Consider the following 22749-nt stretch of genomic DNA (forward strand, 5'->3'; position numbering starts at 1 on the left):
TAATGCACCCCTCCGTAAGTATAATAATGAGATTATTATTATACCTACAATCCCTTTAGAGGAAAAAGTTCTAATATCTCCTCAGTCTATAACCAAGATGGTTCTGTTTTCTATCATCAGATACAAAACAGAACCATCTTGGATCTGTTTTGTATCTGATGATACAAAACATCTATAGACTGGATTTTGAAGTATGTAGTTAATGATACAAAACAGAACCATCTTGGTTCTGAATTGTATCATTTACTATTGTATCTTTAATTGATCACAACATTGGCTTGAGAAGTCTTGCCTAAATACTGGCAAGACTTAATTAGTGTGACAAAGTCATGAAGCAGTTGGATGCAAGAAACAACTTTAGTATTATTTATCTTTAGTAAAGCTTTTGTTATGTATGAAAGGTTATATAAATTGAAGAATTGGAATTACTGGTAAGCTCCTTCCTTGGATTGAGGGCTTGCTAAAAGATAACAGACAGTGATTACTCATAAATAGACATTCTTTATTGTGGACCAGTGTAACAAGTGGAGTCCCTCAGAGATCAATGCTGGAATAACTTCTGTTTTTAATCTTCCTCAATGATATTTACAATGGAATATAGGGGAAACCTGCCAAAGTTTGCTGATGATTTGAAGATAGAAAGGGTGGTTCACAACCAGAACTAGGCTGTGGTTTGCTTGGCAGCTAAAGTTTAATGTTCTAAACGTAAGAGTTTACTTCCTGAGCAGCAGAAATACAGGAGTTACTTAAAGGCTGGATGGAGGGGAGGTAAAAGTGATTTAGGGTAAAAAGGATTTAGATTTTTGATACAATTAGATATGGAATTTGCCATGCATGTAAATAGGCCACTGGAAAGGCACATGGTATGTTGTGCATGATTTATACCAGCAGTGAATATCACTGCTGGTATGAGATCGTTTCAGAAAAATTCAGTTTTATTTTAATCCATATATTTTTAGGAAAATAAGAAATCAGTTTTATTGAAGAATTGTATCTAAATTTTTAATGCTTGTATAGTAAATTTATTTTTGTTGATCATGTGTTCAGGTTAAATGGGTACTATTTCAAATGTATTTAAGGGACATGAATTTCATTGAAAAAAAAATGTAATTGGGGATCAAGAAAATTTAAGGGATATGTCAACAAAAAGAAGGTTGAATACCAGCGATTTATAGGAACTTTACTGTTAGGAAGGACAGTTTCATTGAAATCTTTCTTTCTAATATAAAAGGATGTGAGGCCAAACCTAAAAAAATACAGAAAGATTTCTAGAGTTCAGTTAACAGCCAAGCTGGTGAAGAGTGTACTAATTGATGTCCACATTAAGAGTGGCTTGGAGGTTGAAAACTCCAAAACTTGGCAGCTAGACAACTTAGAAAGACTGATTGATGTATATTAGGCCTTGAAAGGGATCAAGAAATTTGTACATTTCAAAAGTGAAACTTTTGGAATGTTCAAATAAGTAAAATGAGCAAAGGATCTATTCTCATTAGGTGAGAGAAGAACTGGAGGCAGGGATAGGGAACAAATATAAAATCTTAGGGAGTAACAGGAGGCTGTATTTCATAAAGTTTACCTTTGGGCATTGTGTAATTGCTCATTGCAATAAATTGCTTGCCAATGTGAAGAGTTCTGAATGCATACAGAATCTTCCTTACTTTTGCATACAATGACCAACTTTCTGCTGATTGGAAAAGTACAAATTACTTGGAAAGTAAATGTATACCTTAGTGCATGGGTTGACAACCTGCGGCTCTTTGAACATGAATTGCAGCTCTTTAACTTTTAGCCAACATGTATAACAAGCATGGCATGCGTCGGGCACAGGTGCCAACGTGAATATAGCATTAGTTTCAGAGCAAGCCGCAACCACTTCTCAGTTTAGTTTGCCTGCACATTGCAAGCAGAGCACACGTACTGCAAGGTGTTGAAGGTTACTTGTTGCGGCAGTGGTGAATATAAAATAGTTAAAACAGATGTAGGATAGACGTGCGGAAATTTGCCTTTAGCCAGCGGGTGGTTGGTTGGTGGAACAGACTTCCATCCCTAGTAGTGGAGGTTGATAGCCTAAATAAGTTTAAGGCTCAGCTGGACAGGTATTTTGAATGAACAGAGGGGTGAAGTGGAAGAGGTTTTTTTTTTTTTTTTTTTTTTTTTTGGCTGATGCTGCATAAGCTTGCTTTCTTGCATCAAATGCCTCTACTAATGCTAATGCTAAAAACAGGAACAAAAGAATAAAATAAAAAAATTAATATCCACGTGTACATATTGTTTGTGATAGGTGCTTGAATTCGTATTATAAATCAGTTGACTTTTTAAATAAGTGATGCGGTATTATTAAACAAGTGAAATAAGAGGTCATTAAAATTGCTGTAATTTTTAAAATGTCAACTCAAAAGAGAAAAATTGAGCAAGAAAACCGGGAATTTAAGAAGGAATGGATCGAATCATATGCATTTATGGCAAGTTCTACAGTACTTTGGAGAGGCAAAATGCTTCCCTTGCAATTCTACACAAATGGAAAGCGATAAATGAGTTGAAAAAGCAAGACCAAATTGTGTTCGATGCATGGAGTAGCTTAAGGGACATGTATATAAATTTGAAAATACAGTAAACCCCCACTATTTGCAGGGGTTACGTTCCTGAGAAATGCTGCGAATACCGAAAACGCGAATACTGAGTTATGGCTCCCATAGTAATAAAGGGGTTCCGTTCCAAAGTATGAAATATATCAGAAAAACTAGTCTAAAATTTTGTCTATGTATGTATTATATGTACCTTCATAATATAACTATGCACATAGACAGTAAATAGTGAAATGCAAGCATATGGCATAGAAATGAAAATAAGAAACAATTTAATATTAAATGTAATATTTATTAGAAATTTCAAACCAGCACCTTTGCTAACTAAAAAACTTATCCCGCCAGTGCTATCACCAGTTTCGTTAAAATGTTGATAAAGGAGTTTTGCCTTTTCACGAATGATGAGTGAACTTAATGGAATTTTATTTTGAGTTCGGTCTTCTATCCACAGATTTAAAGCTTTTTCCATTTTTTCTAATTTAACATCACGAGTTACAGAGCAAATTTTTGAAGCAATTTGCTTCAAAAGCGCGTTTTCATGGACACTACGGCGGATTTTTCCTTCCGATTTCTTGATTGATCGTACCGTTGACTCGTTGATTTTATAATGTTTTGCCACCGAGGAGACATTTTCACCATTAGAAATTTTATCTAATAATTCAATTTTATTCGCTAATGTCATCACCTTTGATCTTTTCACATTTCCCTTGTTATTTGTAGCTATATTTTTGTACGGGTTAGAAAGAACTTGTCCGCAATAAAGTCACTTTCTTCCGTTAACACACTTGAAAAAGTCTGTTTTACAGTGCAAAATGGTAGATTTATCACTTTTGTAAGCATATCAATTTATAAATTGATAAATTTATTCAATTTATAAGCATATAAATTAAAAGCAAACAACGAAACCTTCCATGACAAGCGCATAACACATACTGAACAAGGATTAGCGAGAAACATCGACACTCGCGATTTTGTCACCCCTCTCCCCCCATCCACTGAACGCTGTTATGGCGGAAAATGTTCACGGCGCTTTAAAATTCACATTTTTTTTTAGGTTTCATTTTATATGAAATCAGCGACCGCGAATACAGATACTGCAAATACTGGGACTTTACTGTACAGTGGAACTTCTCTATTACGAACTTCTATTTAACAAATTTATTTATATTACGAATTTTTTTGCAAAACATTGCACCTTGAAACGAAATTACATGTAAAATTAACCCCATATAGCAAAGTGTTAGTCTCTCTATAACGAATTTTTTAAAAAAATTAGTAAAAGCATTTTAAGATTTTCAAGCATTTACTGCTAAACAGCCGCTAAATATACTGCCTCTTTCCTTCCGAAATTGCGCATTAGCATCTGGAATTAAATAATCATCGTTTTAGTGAACACTTGTGGCCATTGATGCGCGTAGGAGGGTCTTTGTTTCATTTTTATTAAACCAAAAGGGTTTTCTTAAAAGTGGTCGTAAACTTTACAATAAATGGGGTAGATTTGTAAATTGATGTTGGCTCAGGGGAAAACGAAATTCGTTGCGGTAAACTTGAGCATGCTGCGGTGGCAATACATAGAATGCTACCATAGTTGGTTTTTATTAACGCCTACTGAGTGACATTCACTTCTCACCTCAACTGTACCATGTGACCTTCCTGTCAATCATTATATATGTCCGTTCTCATCTAACTACTCCCAATAGATGGTTTTCATGATTTTTTTTTTTTTTTTTTTTTAATTTCGTTCGTCATCAATCACAGGCTATATGCTCTTGTATTTTTTTTTCTGAAAAGTAACATGCAGCATACATTAACCATAAATTTTCTTTCATGTATATATGAATGAAAGCAGAATAAAAGAAATTCACAAAGTCGTATATTTCTTCAAAGTGATTGATAGGAAAGGTCACGTGATACTGTTGAATTGGCAAGTGGATGTCATTGAGTAGGCAGTACTAACAATTCACTATATGGCCAGCGCAGCGAAGTTTGCGCTGTATGTATCTGCAAGATCTGCAGTTGAGTAATTTTTACAGTTGCGGAAACAATGTCGAAAAGAAAGTGTTTAAATAAAGTATTAATGATAAAGCAAAGATTGTTATGATATTGACCAGGGTTTTAAGAAAAAAGATATTGCAGAGAAATATGGCATACCTGCAAGAAGTTTTTCTACGATTTTAAAAAATCGAGAATGAATTTTAAATGCAATTGAAGGAGGAGAAGACAAGAAACGAATTAAGTTGTGTATATACAAAGATGTTGATAAAGCTGTTCTAAAATGGGTGCAAATGATAAGTGAAAAGAATATACCAATATCGGGCCTAATAATTAAGCAACAAGCTCTGAAATTTGTACAGTCCCTTGGAATGAAATTCTAAGGGACTGTGCAAATACAGAATTTAATGCGAGCACTGGGTGGCCAGATAAATTTAAGAAGCGCCACAGAATTGTGGAATAGGTTATTTGTGGAGAAAGTGTTAATGTAAGTAAAGAAGATTGCAACAGTTGGAGGAACAATACCTTAAAGAAGATTTTGGAAGAATTAGCATTAGCATTAGTAGAGGCATTTGATGCAAGAAAGCAAGCTTATGCAGCATCAGCCAAAAAAAAAAAAAAAAAAAAAACCCACTTCCACTTCACCCCTCTGTTCGTTCAAAATACCTGTCCAGCTGAGCCTTAAACTTATTTAGGCTATCAACCTCCACCACAAGGGATGGCAGTCTGTTCCACCAACCAACCACCCGCTGGCTAAAGGCAAATTTCCGCACGTCTATCCTACATCTGTCTTTCCTCAATTTGAATTTATGCCCTCTCAGGTGATTTTTCTGAGCTAGAGGAAGAATCCCATCAGCATTGAGCATGCTTAAACCATTCAAGGCTTTATACACCTCTATCAGATCACCTCGCTGGTGCCTAGTCTCCAGACACTGTAATTTGCAAAACTTAAGCCTTTCTTCGTAAGAGCACCCCTTTGTTCCATTCACTAATCTTGTTGCCCTTCTCTGTACTCGTTCCAGCAGCTCTACATCCTTCTTGAAATGAGGCTTCCAGACCTGTATACAGTACTCTAGGTGTGGCCTGACCATTGCCTTGTACAATGGAATAATCACCTCCTTATCCCTGCTGGAAAAATTCCTGTATATCATTGACAATACTCCATGAGCTACTCTTGCAGCCCGTCTGCACTGCTCAGAGAACTTCATATCTGCCTGCACAATCACCCCCAAGTCCCTTTCATTCTCTACCACTGTCAGTGTAGTACCACAGAGTTGATACGTTGCTCTGGGGTTGCTGTTTCCCATGTGTAGTACTTTACATTTGTCAATGTTAAACTTCATTTGCCACCTCTCAGCCCATTTGCTCAACCTTTCCAGATCCTGTTGCAGCAGTGTAGTGTCAGTAGTGTCCTTGACAACCCTGCCAACCTTTGTATCATCTGCAAACTTGGACATTAAGCTTGATATACCATCATCAATATCATTTATAAATACAGAAAACAATAATGGACCCAACACTGAGACCTGAGGGACTCCACTAATAACATTAGTCCACGATGAGCAGTGTCCATTGATTACCACTCTCTGTCTTCTCCCACTCAACCACCCCTTTATCCATAGCAGCAATTTGCCTCCAATGTCACACTGCTCCAATTTGTGTAGCAGTCTTCCATGTGCAACAGTATCAAAAGCCTTTCTAAGATCCAAGTATATAATATCAAAGTTATTCCCTGCATCCAGTTCTTTTGTGACTGCATCATAGTATCCAATCAAGTTGGTCAGGCAAGACTTCCCCTTAACAAAACCATGCTGTGTCTGAGCTATAACTGAAGTCTTGTCTAAATGATCCTGCAGTGCTTCTTTAACCAGTGCCTCCATTAATTTTCCTGGAACAGAAGTTAAGCTCACAGGTCTATAGTTACTTGTGTCAGCCTTTGATCCTCCTTTGTGAATTGGGGTCACATTTGCACATTTCCAGTCTATGGGTACCTCCCCTGAGTCCAAGGAAGCTCTCATAATTATGGCTAAGGGTTTGCTTACTTCCTTTGCTGCCTCCTTTAATATAACTGGATAGATCCCATCCACCCCGGGTGCCTTTCTTGTGTTTATCTTCAACAGTTTCTCCTCCACTTTACTCCCAGTTATTTCAAGATTCTGTAGCTTACTGCTAGAGTTGAATACACCTCTGGCATTCCCCTCGCTGAATAACTCCTCATGTGTGAATGTCGATGCAAAATATTCATTTAGTTTGTTAGCTACCTGAGCAGGATCATCAACAGTTGACCCATCAATATCAAGTGGACCAATCTGATTCATCCCCTTCCTTCTAGAGTTTACATAAGTAAAGAACTCTTTGCTGTTTTTCTTTGCATCCCTTGCCAAGGATTTCTCGTAATCTGCCTTCGCCTGCCTAACCTCCTTTGTAACTTGGTTGCATATCAACTTGTATCTATCATAGGCTTCTGTGTCATGTGTTAATTTGTAAGTATCCCATGCATTTTCTTCTCTGCCATATGCCTCATTAGTTCATCTGACATCCATTTTGGCCTAAACCTTGAACAGTATTTCTTAGTTGGTATGTAAAGCCTAGTAGCTTCCAAGATACGTTCTTTGAATGCTTCCCATTTTGAATTTGCTCTTGGTAACATCATCAGTTGGTCCCACTGTATAGAATTTAAATACTGTCTCAGTCCATCGTAGTCGCCTTTACGGAAGCAATAACCCTTCCCTTTACCCCTAATGGTAGTTACCTCTTTCAGTAAATCCCACTTCAGCACACTGTGATCACTGCCACCTAGTGGTTCATTTATCTGCAGATTCTTAATGCATGAAGAATCACTGCTGATAATCAAATCAAGAGTATTACTCCCTCTAGTTGCCTCCCGAACATGCTGATGTAGAAAACAATCATCCAATAAATCCACAAAAGCCCTTCTAGTGTGTGAGTAACCAGCCCCCAAATTCCAGTCAATATCTGGGAAATTAAAATCTCCCATTATAAGACTCTCTGATTTACTAGCCCACTCTATTTCCCTGTACAGTTCCTTATTATACTCATCAGAGTCATTAGGCCTATAGCACACTCCTACTCTCAATTTTGATCTCCCAATGCTTATGTCACACCAAACTGACTCAACACTGCACTGTCCAGCGATGTCGACTGGCTTCACTTCCTTGGTTTTTATGTGTTTCTTAACTAATAGCATAACCCCTCCCCCCTTCCTATCCTGTCTATCCTTTCTGTAGACGTTGTACTCCCCAAATTGCAGTTCTGCATCCCTTATATCTGTGTGACACCACGTCTCTGATATCCCAACAATATCTGCCTTTGATGTTTTGAGCAATACCTCAAATTCATCAAATTTATTTACTAAACTCCTAGCATTGGTGTACACGCAAGTATACCTGCACCTGTTTCTATTCTTAGCTACCCTAACACAACCCATGTGTTTATTTGTACCGCAATGGCTCCCAGCAGTCTCTGAAATACCATGCATCTTGTTTTTCAGGCTTCTGCTCATTCTAATAGAAGCAGTGCAAGAATCTCTTTCACCTCTGCCAGTGGCCACTGTCAATCTATTGGTCTTTGTCTCCCCCCAAGCTAGCAGTTTTCCGACCCACCTAACACTGCCTCGATAGCATCAGCAAATATTCTTGCACCCTTTCTATTTAAGTGTATCCCATCCCTGTAGAAGCAATCTCTCCTGTTAACAAGTACAGTCCAGGCTGAAAAAAATTCTACCCCCTGAGCCTTGCACAATCTTTCCAGGGCCGAATTGATCGACAAGGCTCTCATCGAATATGAGCATAAGGATGTTTTTAATGCTGACGAAATGGGTTTATTCTTTAAATGTTTACCGAATAGAACACTTGCTTTTAAGGATGATAAATGTTTTGGCGGAAAACAAAGCAAAGAAAGAATCACTGTGCTAGTTGGAGCAAATATGACAGGAAGTGAAAAATTAAGACTTTGTCATCAGAATATCAAAAAACCCAAGATGTTTTAGAGGCACAAAATCTTTGGAAGTTGACTACACCTTTAATAAAAAAGCATGGATGACAAGTGATATTTTTGAAGAATGGATATTAAAACTAGACAAGCGTATAACAAAAGAAAAAAGGAAAATCGTGTTGATAACTGAAAACTGTCCAGCACATCCTGCCAATATTTCTGCCAAACTTAAAAGTGCAAAGTTGTTTTTACCACCAAACGTAACGTCAAAACTCCAGCCAATGGACCAAGGCATTATTAAAAATTTTAAATTTCATTATCGAAAGAGAATAATAATGAAGATTGTCAATGCGTTATCAGAAAATAGAAACTTGGAGGTTACAATTAACCTTAGAGATTGCATCTCTGAACTGGCAAAAGTTTTGACAAACGATGTCACTGAATACACTATTCAAAATTGTTTTTCGAAAGTGGGATTTGCATTGAATACAGAAGTCGAACAACGACTGGACGAACAAGATGAACTGTCCCTTTCACAACTGAAAAACTATTGGACATTATTAGAATTGTCCGGAAACATTGAAAATGAAATAACACTGGATAGTTATGTTTATGTAGATCACAGCAGAACATCCAAATGATGATGGTCATGATCATGGTCATGTCTAACTGTTCAGCAGTATGATGCTGAAGACGCATCAGAACAACCCGTAGAAAAGCCAACTTGTGAAGAAATGATTAACGCTTTTAAAACAGTTCGTATGGGCCTATAGTTTTGTGAAAATGTTCCTGATAATGTTTTTAATGCTCTGAACAAATATGAGGTTTTTTTTTTTGAGAATCAGACAATTTTTTAATTGTACTGTGCAAACGAAAATTACAGATTTTTTAAATTTTGTGATACTTACCGGCAAAAATTGTGTAAACGTGGTTTAAATAAGTATGTTTTTGAAATAAAATACATTAAAAATGTATATTTTATTTCAAAAACATACTTATTTAAACGATTCGTTTTCATTTTCTAATTAGATAACAATTTCTAATAAAAAAGATATTCTCTGTATAACGAAATTTCTCTATAACGAATTTTTTTGCTGGATTTATCGAATTCGTTATAGAGAAGCTCGACTGGATTTGCATTTGGACTTCCCTCAGTTTTTGGTTCGATGTATTTCTGCAAGCAAATATTTTTGAACATGAACTATATTAAAAGTAAATCAACAAACCGTCTGAACAATGTGAGTCTCTCAGCATGTTTAAAGATGAAAATTAACGGCATGCTCGCCTGATGTTGAAAGACCCACTCAAGAAGTTCAGCAGCAAAAATCACATTAATTCGTATCTAATTGGATGTTTGTTACATTTTTTCAGTATTAATAAATAACATCTAAAAAAAATATTTTTTTTAATAAAATACCTTTCCGCTCTTCCACTTCTTAAAAAACTTCCCCTCCTCCCAGCTTGAGCTGAGGTGCGGCTGTTCAGGTTCTTTTTTTTTTTTTTTAATTAGATCAAAAATGGCTCTTCATTAAAAAAAAAAAAAAAGAAAGGTTGTTGACCCCTGCCTTAGTGTAATAAAGCCACTTCAAAGCTGCTCACTATATGTAAGAATTATGTATGTGCAGTACAGGAAGGGATTGTTGCTACTTTGTATTTGATCCTCGTGTTTATTATTATTATTTCTTAAAAGTTTCAATGTTTTTGTGTTACAGTTGCATGCTCTGTTCATTTTAAATAGTAGTTTGTGAAGTAAGTGTTAATAGTTAGTTATCATAAAGCTGCACATGTAAACTTAAGATTACATTGTATAAATTGGGAGAGTTTCACTTTTGGAATTTGAAGAACAAACTAAAAACAAGTTGGAAGTCTGTTTTAAAATGTTGATGTATAATGAAGTTAGCCAGCTCTTAGTTTGAAGCAGTATGAAAGAACAACTTTGATTTGAATATTTTACCACATAAAAATGGATTGCAGTGTAGATTTCTGCAAAGAGTGAGTGAGGAGATGGTATTAGGCCAAGCAGTGAAGAATGTGAAGGACTTAGTGACAGTAGCATAATTGTAGGATAATACTAACAAAAGTGGATTGATTTGTCTGAATATAGCACAATTGATGAAGTGATTTAAATGAATAGTGTCAAAATACATAGTATAGAATAAAATATTTTTGTCCCTTTATTTTTGTTTATTTGTTTAAAAGACGCTGCTGTTCTAATAGCCGTTTCAACTGCCATTTTTAAAGAATGGCAGTGTGCCTTCTATTTTTCATGTTTTAATAGTATTCACTTTATCTGCTGCTTGCCTATCTTTAATTTTTACAGTTGCAAATTTTGATCTCTAAATTGTATCCTTATTAACTACATTGCTAGTTTGTTTTTCTGTTCTCTGATGAGATGGCAATACTGTGAAACAATTGTGAAATATGTGGACTAGAAAAATATTAGAAAAAAAGTTTTGAAACCGTGTGAAATTTTTTGTTGGTTTTCTCATAATGGAACTTCTTATTTGTATGTGGTTTTCCTTATAAACATTTTGATTAATCTTTCCAAGAAACATTTTGCTGCATTTAATGAAATAATGTCCTCTTGAAATTAAACTTTTTATTTCTTTCATAAGAGAAAACATTTGACTTATTATCAAAGGAATTTTTAATTGTGTTTTTATTAATGTTAAACTTCATTGCAGACGTTTACGAGCAGTTGAAATTTAATTTATATCAAGATGATGCCGTAACTGGAGAAGCCGCTGGTATTGCAATGGGTTTAGTGATGTTGGGGTCAATATCAAGTAATGCAATTGAAGACATGGTTGCAGTAAGTATTTTAAATAATTTTGTTATAACAATTATCTTTAGTGCTTTGTATAATGTTTACTTATGTAAATGTAATGATGGAAATGGTAAATAATTCATGCCCTGGATTAGTTAAGAAATGATAAATAACACTAACAAATTAAAAAAAACTTTCCTGCTTATCTTCATTTCTGCTGTTTAATTTTGATTTTGGATATACTGATTATGGATAGGACTTGAGTTTTTTACATTGCATCTCAACCTTATTCAGAAATTAAAATAATCAAATTTGAATATAAATATATCTGTGCTTATGATCAAAATCTGTATAACTTTCAGAAAGACAACATTTCTCTTTAACAAAGGAAGTCCATAAATTATCTCAGAAAAACAGGTCATTTGAGTAAAGTTCCTAATAAGGAAGACAAATTGCTACAGTCTAGACAAATATTAACATTTCAACATCTTGTTGTTTGAATGGTCTGATTGAAATGTTTCCCATGCTTTTCATTCACATTATCTGAATTTGGTGTGAAAAAAGATGTGACATGTAGTTTAGTTTTAATATCTTGGGCTCTAGTCTTTCATAACGTTCGGTCAAATTTTCAGTGAGATCTTCATAATTTTTACTCTTTTTCTGTCAGGCAGAAACCATGTACTACAAGTGTAAAGTGTGTTTAGGGTCAAACGGCACCAGGGGTTTCTCCATCTCCATGTAGTTCACATTGTGGGTGTACCAGTTGACTGGAAATGCCAGAAATTTAAAAGTGTATGGGCTCTGCATGTGTAATGTCATGTACCATTGTTCTTCTAGTCCTTTAGCCGCCAGACCCTTGCTGATGTCCCGTGGAGACAGACCAGGTACCCAGTAGTATATGATTCACTTTGGCAGGTTCTGATGCCTAATTTCCTGAGATTGCAGTGGCTAGGACCTAAAACAAAAAAAAAAAAAAAACAAAAAAAAAGTGATCACGTTGAGGGGGAAGCACTAGGAGAAAGTCAAAAAATGGTGGGCAAAATTGATTTTGAATTGTGGAATTTAGATTATGTGGGACATTCACTAGCATGCAGGTAGAGTGGGGAGAGACTGAAGACTAGGGGGAGATAAATAGAAGTATGGAGTCGATAGGGAAGACAATTCCATTTTACAGTGGGGCACGCTCATGCTCCACCAGAAGGAAAACAATTGGTGGCGAGAAGGGGAGGGGACAGCAGGGCTGTTCCCTCCCCGCTGGGGAAGGGTAAATAGTAGGCCAGTCAAGTGCCGGCCCTGATGACCAACAGGGCATAAATGTGGGGTGGCCTCAGTCTGGGTGCCAAGGCGCCAGGACTGCCCCATTCGGGATTCCCAGGAATGCAGTGAAGGTATCTCTGTCCAAGTTTTCAGTCCAGGTCTGTCTGATATTTGTGCAGGTCCTGCTTGGTCTTTTGTTTTGTAGTTACTCGTGAGATCCAGGTCCATCCTCTCGCCGACGTTCAATAGGATAGGATTCATTCACCATCAGGGTGGACTCCCGATGGTGACTGAATGGTAGGTTGTGTGATGTGATTTGTTAACATTTCTCAAATTTGGGAGAGTGGAGTTTAGTCACAACTGGTGCAAGTCCAGTTTTCTCTTGGTTCATCAAGTTGTTGTATTTATCCTAGTTGTTCTAGGTTTGTCGACAAAGGTAGAGTCTGGCGTCTTGCCAAGAGGCACTGAGCAAAGTTGGTGAGGGCATTGTAGGTTGCCTTGTCCTCCAGTAGGTAGTGCTCCTGATTTTTGGGGTTGAACCGGACTCATGTGATGAGGTGTTCACGCAGATCTTCGTACAGCTCACACTCGTGTAGCAGGTGGTCCCAGGTCTCGAGGGAAACACATGCGCAACACTGGGTTATCTGTCAGTCCTAGGAGATTTAGGTTGTGTCAGTTAGCTCTATGTCCTGTGAGAAAGTAGGTGTCATGAAGACTGGGACAGAGCCGTGTTGAATATCTTGGGTACATGTGTTGTGAGTTCGGAAAGAACCTTTGCATGACATCCCCTTTGTCAGAGTTCATCCAGCGTTGTTGCTATATTGATGTTAAGTAGGTTTTTAGCCTGTTCTTCTCAACTTTACGGTTACTTGTCGGGTCCCTGGTGTGGTCCTAAAAGGTTGTGGCTTTGCCATGTCTGAGTTGCTAAAGTATGCTGGTGAGAGTCACCTCAAGATCAAGAGGGAGAGCATCCGTGATCACTTGTAGTGCATGGGTAGAGACTGCCTTGCATGCTCGGGTGAGGGTCAATAGGATGGGTCTATGTATAATATCCAATCATCTGCGGTTTATAACTGTTGAGGCTTTGTGGAACCAGACACTGGAGGCATATGTAATTGCCGGGATAATGGCTGCTTTATAAAGGATCACAAAGACAAGGGTGCACCTTTTTAAGCCCCATTCGCAACGTGTGACTCTGGCAAGCATGGCAGCATATTTTTTCATCTTAGCCTGTGTATATTTTAGGTTTGGGGGTGAAAGATAGATTGCAGTCCAGAATAACTCCCAGATACTTTAGTTTTGTGGCTGGCTTAATTGTTCTATTGTTGATTCTTATTTGCGTCGGTCTAGTTGCGGTTAGGTAGCCCTTAAGTAAGATGGATTGAGTCTTGGTGGCTGATGTGGTGAGTCGATGCCTTTCCATCCAGTCTCGCAGTGTGGTTACTGCTGCATTTGCAAGAGTTTCTTGTTGGGCTCTTGAATCTGCAGTAAAGGCCAGGGACAGGTTGTCTGCATAGGCCAAAGCCTGTATGCCCCCCAAGTCGAGGGAGAGGAACTCGTCTAGTACATAGATACACAGGAGAGGACCTAAGACAGAGCCCTGCAGGCATCCCTGGTGTGGTTTATCAGTCAACCTTGCAATAGGGGGCCTGTACCATATCAGGTCCATCTCATCTGGCTCTTTGAAAGGTGCATCTCTTCTGGTTCATTGCTCTTCTAAACTGGTCGAGCTCTTGCAGCCACCATGGGACATCTCCTGGTTGGGAGGTCCTCCTGATTGATTGGTTAGCCACGTTGACTATGACATTGGTTACAGTACATTGATGGTGATCAGGGGGTCTGTTTCTGGAGCTGATTGGATGACAGGTTGTGTGCGTTTCTGGTGATGACCTCTTTGAATTTACCTCAGTCTGCTTTATTGACAGCATATCTTTCCTGTTTGTAGCTGTTTATCTGGATTCGATGGAGTGACCTATGCATAGTAAAAGTGATGGCCCTGTGGTCGGAAGTAGTCCTGTCCTCTTGCACCATCCAATTGTTGAGATAACCAGCTAGAGATCTAATGGCCATGGTGGCATCCAGGGTGGCCTCCCAGAGTGTTGAACTAAATGTGGGAAGATTGTTGGCGTGATTGATGACGACAAAGCTGTTGTTGGTCAATAATTCGTCCATGTGCTGCCCGTTTTTAGAGTCTCTACACTCCTGGATCTCGCTGTGTCACAGAGGTGAACGGCAGTTCAGGTCGGCAAATATGAGGATCTTGGATCCTGTTAGTTCAGTTTGCACTTTGTGTAAATATTGAATGTATGGGAGGATGTCTGCCTCCAGATGACAGTACAAGGAGATGTCATTAAGTTCTCCTAGGAAAGTAACGATGTGTGCATAAGATGTCCACTCGTGGGACAGGTGTGAGATCCTAGTGACGGTTATGTTCGGGTTTCTTACAATGACAGCAGCCCATTGGGTTGCTCCGTCTACCTAAACAATCTTATGGATGAGTGGGTAGCCCCGGCGCAGGTGTAGGGGTCTTGCAGCAGGAGAATGTCCAGGTTTTGTTCTTCAGCCTTTTGCCTTATCTGTCCTGCTACAGCAATTGCATGCTGCACATTGAGTTGGAGGAATTTAATGCTTGTGGTGTTATAACTTTCGGGCAGAGTCCCCATAATGAATTCTTAATTGTTGGGCACTTGTTTTAATGTATACCGGGCATTTGTTATCTCTGACTGACTGACCGGGTGTGTGTGTGTGTGTGTGTGTGCGCGTGCGCGTGCGCGTGCGTGTGCGCGTGGGGGAGTTTTTGCCACTTGCAGTGTGCACACGCTGGGTCACTTTCTTTATTTGGGCAGTTTGTGTAGTTGTGCCCCTTCTCTCAACACAGTGCCCACAGGTTGGCTCCTGCTGGATGCACATGTGGGTGGTGTGGCCGAATCAGCAGCACGAAAGCACTTTGGGACCGCGATTTGTCCCCTGAAGCAGTGATAGCTCCAGTTTATATATATATTCTCTTGTTTTATTATCATCCTCCATGCCACGGGGGCCAGTCTGACCACCCAGTTTGTTGAGCTGCCATTCCCACTCTTGGTTTGGTGTTTAGGCACCAGTAGGTTTGCATGGTCTCTGTTTGGTAGGTATTGTTGGAGGTTTTGTGTGTATATCTCCTCGCAAATGAATGTGGGGGTCAGGTCCGGGTCTATGCCGAATATAACAATTGAGGGGCCTTTTTCTCTAGGCAGCTCAGCAGAAAGTCCGAGCGTCGGTATTATTTATGATCAGGTTGGCATCGTCTTTTTTTTCCATCTCGATTATTACCTCAGTGTTACATGTTTTCCCTGATGGCTCTATTCTTGGCTATTTTGAATTCTTGCATCAGGGAGTCATTGACTTTCTTCTTGACCTCATCACTAGTTTTAAGAGTGTCAGTAGTGGTTGGTTTAAGAACCACAAGATGTGGTGTAGGGAGCAGTGCCTTCCTGGGTGCGGACTTGGTGTTGATGGTGTTTGTGATAGTCATTGTTTTCGCAGGTTGATTCCTCAGCACATCAGAATATGTCGGGACATGCTGTGGCATTTGACATGCCCCATGTTCCAAATAGGCCAGTAGCCGTGTGGTAGCTCTCTTTGTCAAGCTGTTCATCATGTAGGATTGTCTCCATCTTGTGGAAGATTGTGACAATGTGAGATCTGAGTCCTGCTGACAATCTATTTGGGTTTTCCTTGAAAATGTTCTCAAGTGTAGTTTTGAAAAAGAGCACCTTTTCATATATGGTGCCCTCTGGTGTGGCAGGGTCGAGGGGGGAGTCCTGCTGTTTGTCTTCTTTGGGGTATTTTTGTGATGCGGCTGTTTCTGGCTGTTCTCTAGTCTCTATCTGGGAACGTGTTTCCCGCCCCAACTTGGGGATCAGCTGATTGCGGTTTTTCCCACTTGGTGAGTTAGGATCCAGAATGGAGCTCATCCACTTTGTCCTGGGGTTCCACAATAACAGTGTTGTCACTCTGGCCTTGGGGAACATTGTGTTTTTCTGTTCTTCCTTCCATTTCACGAATTCTGGATAACCGGTATAGTTCGAATTATCGGGTGTATGGTAGGATAGGTTACTGAAAATGTCGACAAATGATGCCCACCACAAGTCTGTGGCTTTATTTGAAGGCTCACGGTAGGTTAGGGGAGTTTTGGGCTATCCCCTCTGTCAGCTGTGGAGGGGGGATGCTCCTAGAAAAACTGGGTTACTTCCTCTTATGGTTTTCATAGGCACTAATCATGAAATCAGTTTTACTCCAGGTACAATAATTAGAGAGATCTGTCTCTTCCATGGAATCAGTTTTACTTCAGGTACAATAATTAGAGAGATCTGTCTCTTCCATGGAATGTCTATGGAGGGGCCGGGGACACTGAGCACATGGTACATTTAGTTTGGCAGTGATAGAAATAACACAGAATGGTGAGGCACTTTGCAGCCCAGAGAGGACTAATTGGGAGATCCTCCCGAGTCAAGAATCAGATTTGAACATGGCAGGCATGTTATCTCGGAGCACTCTCCTTTACCTCGCTGTGAGCAGCTTGGTGGCCTATCTCACAACAAAGGAAATAGATAGAGAACGCAAAAATCTGATTATATTTCCCTAGAAAGTTAGAAAAGTCTCACCCTATGAGTCCACTGTTGGTTGATCTTCAACTAGAACCAATAATTTTTAACTGTATTACATTTAGAACACATAATTCAAACAAATTATTGCAGAGCGATAAACGACACATCCGTACTGGAAGGCAGCCATATTGGCGATCCTCACCCACGTCCTACAAATGTGATTTTGAAGTTTTGTAAAAACCAAAAAATTATATGCATAAATGTAAAATATAAATTTTTACTATTTTGACATTATAGCCAAACATTAAGGTATTGTCAAAAGTTAAACTAAGCTCAATATTTGTGTGTGGGGGGGGATAGGGATCATGAAAAAAATTGTAAAAAATATAAGAACTAGGTTTTTTTATTTATGATGTCTTCTACATATATTTTTATATATAGAAGACATCATGACATATTTATATATTCTTATATATAAATAATGTGGTTTGTAGAATAAAAAACATATATAAATATATATAAGTTTATATATTTATATTATTTCATTAAATTTCATCATTGTGAAAAATTGCTTCAGTTTCAGCTTGTATAAGTTCACATTGTTTTGAAACAGGTTTGGCATGGTATGAAAGGTTGTGCCCCTTATGCCAATATTTGAAACCGTCATAAATATAAAAATAGCTACTATTACTTATAAACATAATTACTAGATGGCTTCACACCCTGTAGAGTTTCAAAACATTCTGTGCACATACAAACATGATTTGCAAAAAATTGCTTTGAAATTTCAGGGTATCATGTCAAAATATATCAGTAATCGCTGAATTATGACCATCCCATCTGAAACGGAGTATGCTGCATAGCTCACAGTATAAAAAGCTGAACAGCTTCCTATGCCAGAGCAGTGGTAATTTGCATCTGGTCATTCAAGTCAAAGTGATAAAGTAGCAGTTATGGAGATAGTAAAGACATCACAGAGTTTCAAAAGGGCATGATTGTAGGAGCTCGTCCATTGGGTGATTCCATATTGGAAACAACACATCTTGTTGGTTGCTCGTGTCCACTGTGGTTAAGGTGTACAAAGAATGGTGTCAACTGGATCAAACCATCTCCCACCGATAGAACTGCAAAGCATTACACAAGGTGGATGTTTGTGTTCAATTTTTGAAGGTCTTAAGAAAAAAGAGGGTGGTGATGAGGTATTTTAGGTAGCAGGGGATGGTTCATGCAATATAAATCTTGAAGTAAGTGCCACTGTGTGAAATTAAATAGCGAGGTGGCAAGTGCATGTGCTGAGGCAGCTGCAGCATTTCTTGCACAGTTTCAAGCCATTGTAGAGGAGGGTAATTATCCTCTGATCTCATTTTTAATGTTGATGAGACTGGGCTTTATTGGAAGAAATTGCCATCACAAACCCACGAAGAGCAATCTGCACCAGGCTTCAAGGCTGCAAAAGACAGGCTAATGCTTCTGCTGGGTACAAATGTCTCTGGCACTTTAAAATTAAAACCAATATTGGTGTATCATTCACAGACACCATGTGCTCTCAAGGGCCTAAACAAAGCCATGATGCCAGTCTAATGGAAATGGAACAGGAGGTGACACAAGAAGTCTTTTGGATTGGTACATAAACTGTTTTTGCCCACCGTTTTTGTCAAGAGAATGAGTTACCATTAAAGAATAGTTAAAAAAAGGTCAGTCTGTTATAGGATTAACAAAATTGGGACACAAGGGCTGACTGTAGCCCTCCGATAGTGTACATAGATTAAAGTGTTGTGCAGTCGAATCTGTACACTACCACAAAAATTGCATGGCTTGTTGTTAACTATGGTGCTGGTATATAAACTGCCATTAATTGTTACAGTAAAGTTCTCATAATATTGGAGTGATTATACCAGAAATAAATGAGAATAATTGAATATCTGCACTCTTCTTTTATTTCCATATAATTTTTTTTACAGTGAAAGTACAAATTACATTCTTCCTAAATTTTTTTTTTTCAGTATGCCCAAGAAACTCAGCATGAAAAGATCTTGCGAGGGCTTGCAGTTGGTATTGCATTAACCATGTATGGGAGACTTGAAGAAGCAGATACACTGATTGAAAATCTTTGTCGAGATAAAGATCCATTACTACGGCGATCTGGTATGCATACTGTGGCTATGGCTTATTGTGGTACAGGCAACAATAGAGCAATCAGACGTCTGCTGCATGTGGCAGTGAGTAAATAGTTATTATTATGTTTTTCAAAAAAAATATTCAAAATTCCTTCCACTTTATTTTCTTTTATTATTATTTTTTCTGTTTAAGAGTTTATTAACACATGTACACTGCACAAACACAGCACCAGAATTATGTATCATTACAAAGTACAATGGCAGAGTTGGACTAATGTTGTGGTGTGGTTCTATCTGAGATATAACACTACAGCACACATATTTGAAGAGTTAATCACGATCAGTTAAAGATTTAACCAGTTGATTCTTATGTTTTATTCTGAATCAAACATTTACTACAAGTTTTCTATATATTTAGTGGGAGTTTACAGAATTTAAGAGCCATCTTAATATTAATTGAGGTAAAATGCTATATGAGTTAAAAATATGAGAATTTTAACCTTTGGTTATTTTATAAAAATGTAACATGGCTACAAAGTAGTATTTACAAAGTTTATTGGAAGCTGGCATTCAGTGGGCAAATAATGAATTGCATTGACCTTGATAGGGAGAAAAACAATTGCAAACAAAAATAAAAGCAAAACAGTATTCGTTGACAAAGAAATGACAAACTAAAGAATTTAAAAAAAATCAGTAAAACTTTGTTGATTTTTTAAAATTTTTCTAAATTTGGAAGAATTTGGATACACTTATAAAGGTAACAATGTCACTGGAGTTAGGATGTGTATTTGTTAGGAAAAAGAACAATGACATGATAGTTTCTGGATATTAATCTTAGCCTAGAAAAGGCATATGCTGCTACATTGAGAGAGTATAATAAATCAAAAACTTAAATGTCCATGATAACATAGATTAAGTATACCTGTTTTGCACATTGCTGTTAACGATCATGGTAGGAATACGAGAAGCAAGTAGTATTGAGAATGTGCTTTGTCTTGTTGGAAAGCTAAGGAAAAGGCTGATGACATTGTAGCATCATATAACTGCTGGTGGACCCACTGAATATCCTAGCAATGTGAGGATGAAATAAACATAATTTAAACAGCATGCTAGAGGAAGGAAGGAAGGAAATCGTCAACCAGTTCTTCCTTAATTCCTGGTGGAATTAAGGAAAAACTGGTTGATGATTGGGATTTTAACATGCTGGAAACTTGTCTACAGACCAGTTGAAGCAAGTTTTGCAGAAGGAACAAATCCATAAAGAAGAAAAATAAAAAATCTGTAGAAGAATGATATTCATATAAAGGAACTACATATTTCTAATGAATATGGAGGGCAAAACTGCATTGCATAGCATTGAAACAATTTAACTGTAATGTTGAACATAAAAAAAAAAAAAATCAAATAGCAGCACAAACAACTTCATGCTTTCATGTTCTCAGCAACTGAATTAAAACACAGCAAAAAATGAGAAAGTGGTATTGAGAACTAATTTATACTACTAGAGATAATGTTCTATTCAAATCTCATCTGTTCATTTTAAAGACATTACACCATCTCATTGCTGCTATGAAACTTTCTGGATCATTGCAGTTATAACCATAGTATGAGTATGTACTGAGGTTATAGCTCATAGTATAAACAAGAATTCTTCTGCCATGTGAGTATTGGGGAGGGGGTGTTAAAGTGTGTGCATTAATAAATAGTTTTGTAAATATTGGTGTATGATGCCAACCTTTACATAATTATCAATTTATAGTGCAGTGATATGCTTGCTAATTGCTAATAATATTCTAGGTTACAAGCTTTTTTTAAAATTTGTTTATTGATTTTTGAGATGTTCAAACCCATAGAATTCATTTTTCCTTATGTAAATTACATTTATCAGGTTATTACCAGCTTGGCTTATCATGTTGTTATTTATGCTGTTTCAATGTCTGGATGAATGCAAATTTGTGTGATGACGTGAAGTTTTAGATGTGGTTTTTTTTTTTTTTTTTTTTTAAGTAAGTACAAATGCACGCTAAATATACAGCTACCTGTTGAACTACTAGCAAAGCTTAGGCTGCTATTATTTTATTTTATTACAGAATAGCCTTGAAATAATGGATCCAATGAACAAATGTTGAATTTTTTTTTGTCAAATTCCAAAGGATGAAAGTTGCAGTATTTAAGATTGTTTACATGATAATAAACGTTTTTCTGTATATTCACTGTTTTTCAAAATGCTCATTCTTTCAGCTTCATTTTTGGGGAAGAGTTAGAAAAAAAAAACCACATTGAGCTAGGTCAGGTGAATATGAAGGTGGGGGTACTGTAGGTACTTTTTTGGGGTCCCAGAAATTCTTGAATGTAGGGTTCAGTGCACACAGGAGCATTTTTATGGCAGAAAAGTCATCCACCATTTTCAAACAGCTGGTAGAATTCTCTTCCAACTTTTTTCTCTTATTGAATCAGAACCACTTTATTATAGGCACAGTTTCCTATCTCACTGTTCTGAATAAACTTATAATGAATGATACCCTGAATGTTGGGGGGGGGGGAACAACCAATATTATTTCACATATGACTGAACCTGTTGTGCTTTCTTGAATGGGACGAGGTTGGTGACTTCAACTGGGACAATTGGATTTTTAGTTTGGGGCTTATGGTCATAAACACTTGTTTTTCATCACCAGTAGTGATGCAATTGATAAAATTAAGGTCCATTTCTGTCCTTCTTTCAAGCTCCTGATATACATATCCTGATGGTGAATCTCTTGGTCACCGTTCAAAAATTTTGGAACAAATTTTGCTGACTTGATGAATGCCAGTGTTTTTGATTAAAATAACATAGCATGATCTACAGGAGACTCCTAGTTCATCAGTGATTTCTCAGGTGACTTATCACTGATCGTAAATTTTTTCACACAATTTAGCAGGGTCCATTTGAGAGTGTATGGCACGAGCTGTAACCCTGGGCCCTAAAATTTATGTATATTATGGTTTACTTAATAATGTTAGCTAAACTGAGACAAGAATAAATTTTAATATAACTCCTGAACTCTTAATCTGATTAAAAAATAAACATGCCCTCTGATCAATCAGAATGATGACTACAACACCACAAATTTAAACAGTGAGTTACTGAAAACCAAAAAAATACATGTGAACTAATCCTCACCTCCTTGCAACTGTGAGAATGTCAACCCATTGTGGGTTTATATGTATAGTATATTCAAATAAATATATGGATTTGTGACAAGTTATTTCATAATTCCCCTTCTCCTCCTTCTATTTGCCTTTCCCCACACTGTCTTTCCATTTGAAAGATGTAGTAACTTGACTACCATAATCCTCTTTTCTGAAATTGAAACCTGTTCACTTATATTTAACAACCAAAACTTTGATCATCATCCACCTAAGCACCCATAATCACTCCCTACTAAGAGTTCCTGTACTTTTAACTTATGAAATATGTATTGTAGGTGATAATCAGGCCCAAAATATTT

General features: G+C 37.5%; 1 protein-coding gene across 1 annotated transcript in view; it reads left to right on the forward strand.

Annotated features, from left to right (window-relative positions):
* Rpn2 (Regulatory particle non-ATPase 2) overlaps nucleotides 1-22749 on the forward strand; it is a 459562-nt gene that overhangs the window by 129057 nt on the left and 307756 nt on the right. Inside the window, exons 15-16 of the mRNA XM_090375965.1 lie at nucleotides 11216-11343; nucleotides 19145-19360. Coding sequence (XP_090232091.1) covers nucleotides 11216-11343; nucleotides 19145-19360 — 344 coding nt within the window. The remainder of the gene's footprint in view (nucleotides 1-11215; nucleotides 11344-19144; nucleotides 19361-22749) is intronic.

The sequence above is a fragment of the Mastigoproctus giganteus genome, chromosome 6 (assembly GCF_048544385.1).
Source record: "Mastigoproctus giganteus isolate SK-2022 chromosome 6, ASM4854438v1, whole genome shotgun sequence".
Classification (NCBI taxonomy): Eukaryota; Metazoa; Arthropoda; class Arachnida; order Uropygi; family Thelyphonidae; genus Mastigoproctus; species Mastigoproctus giganteus.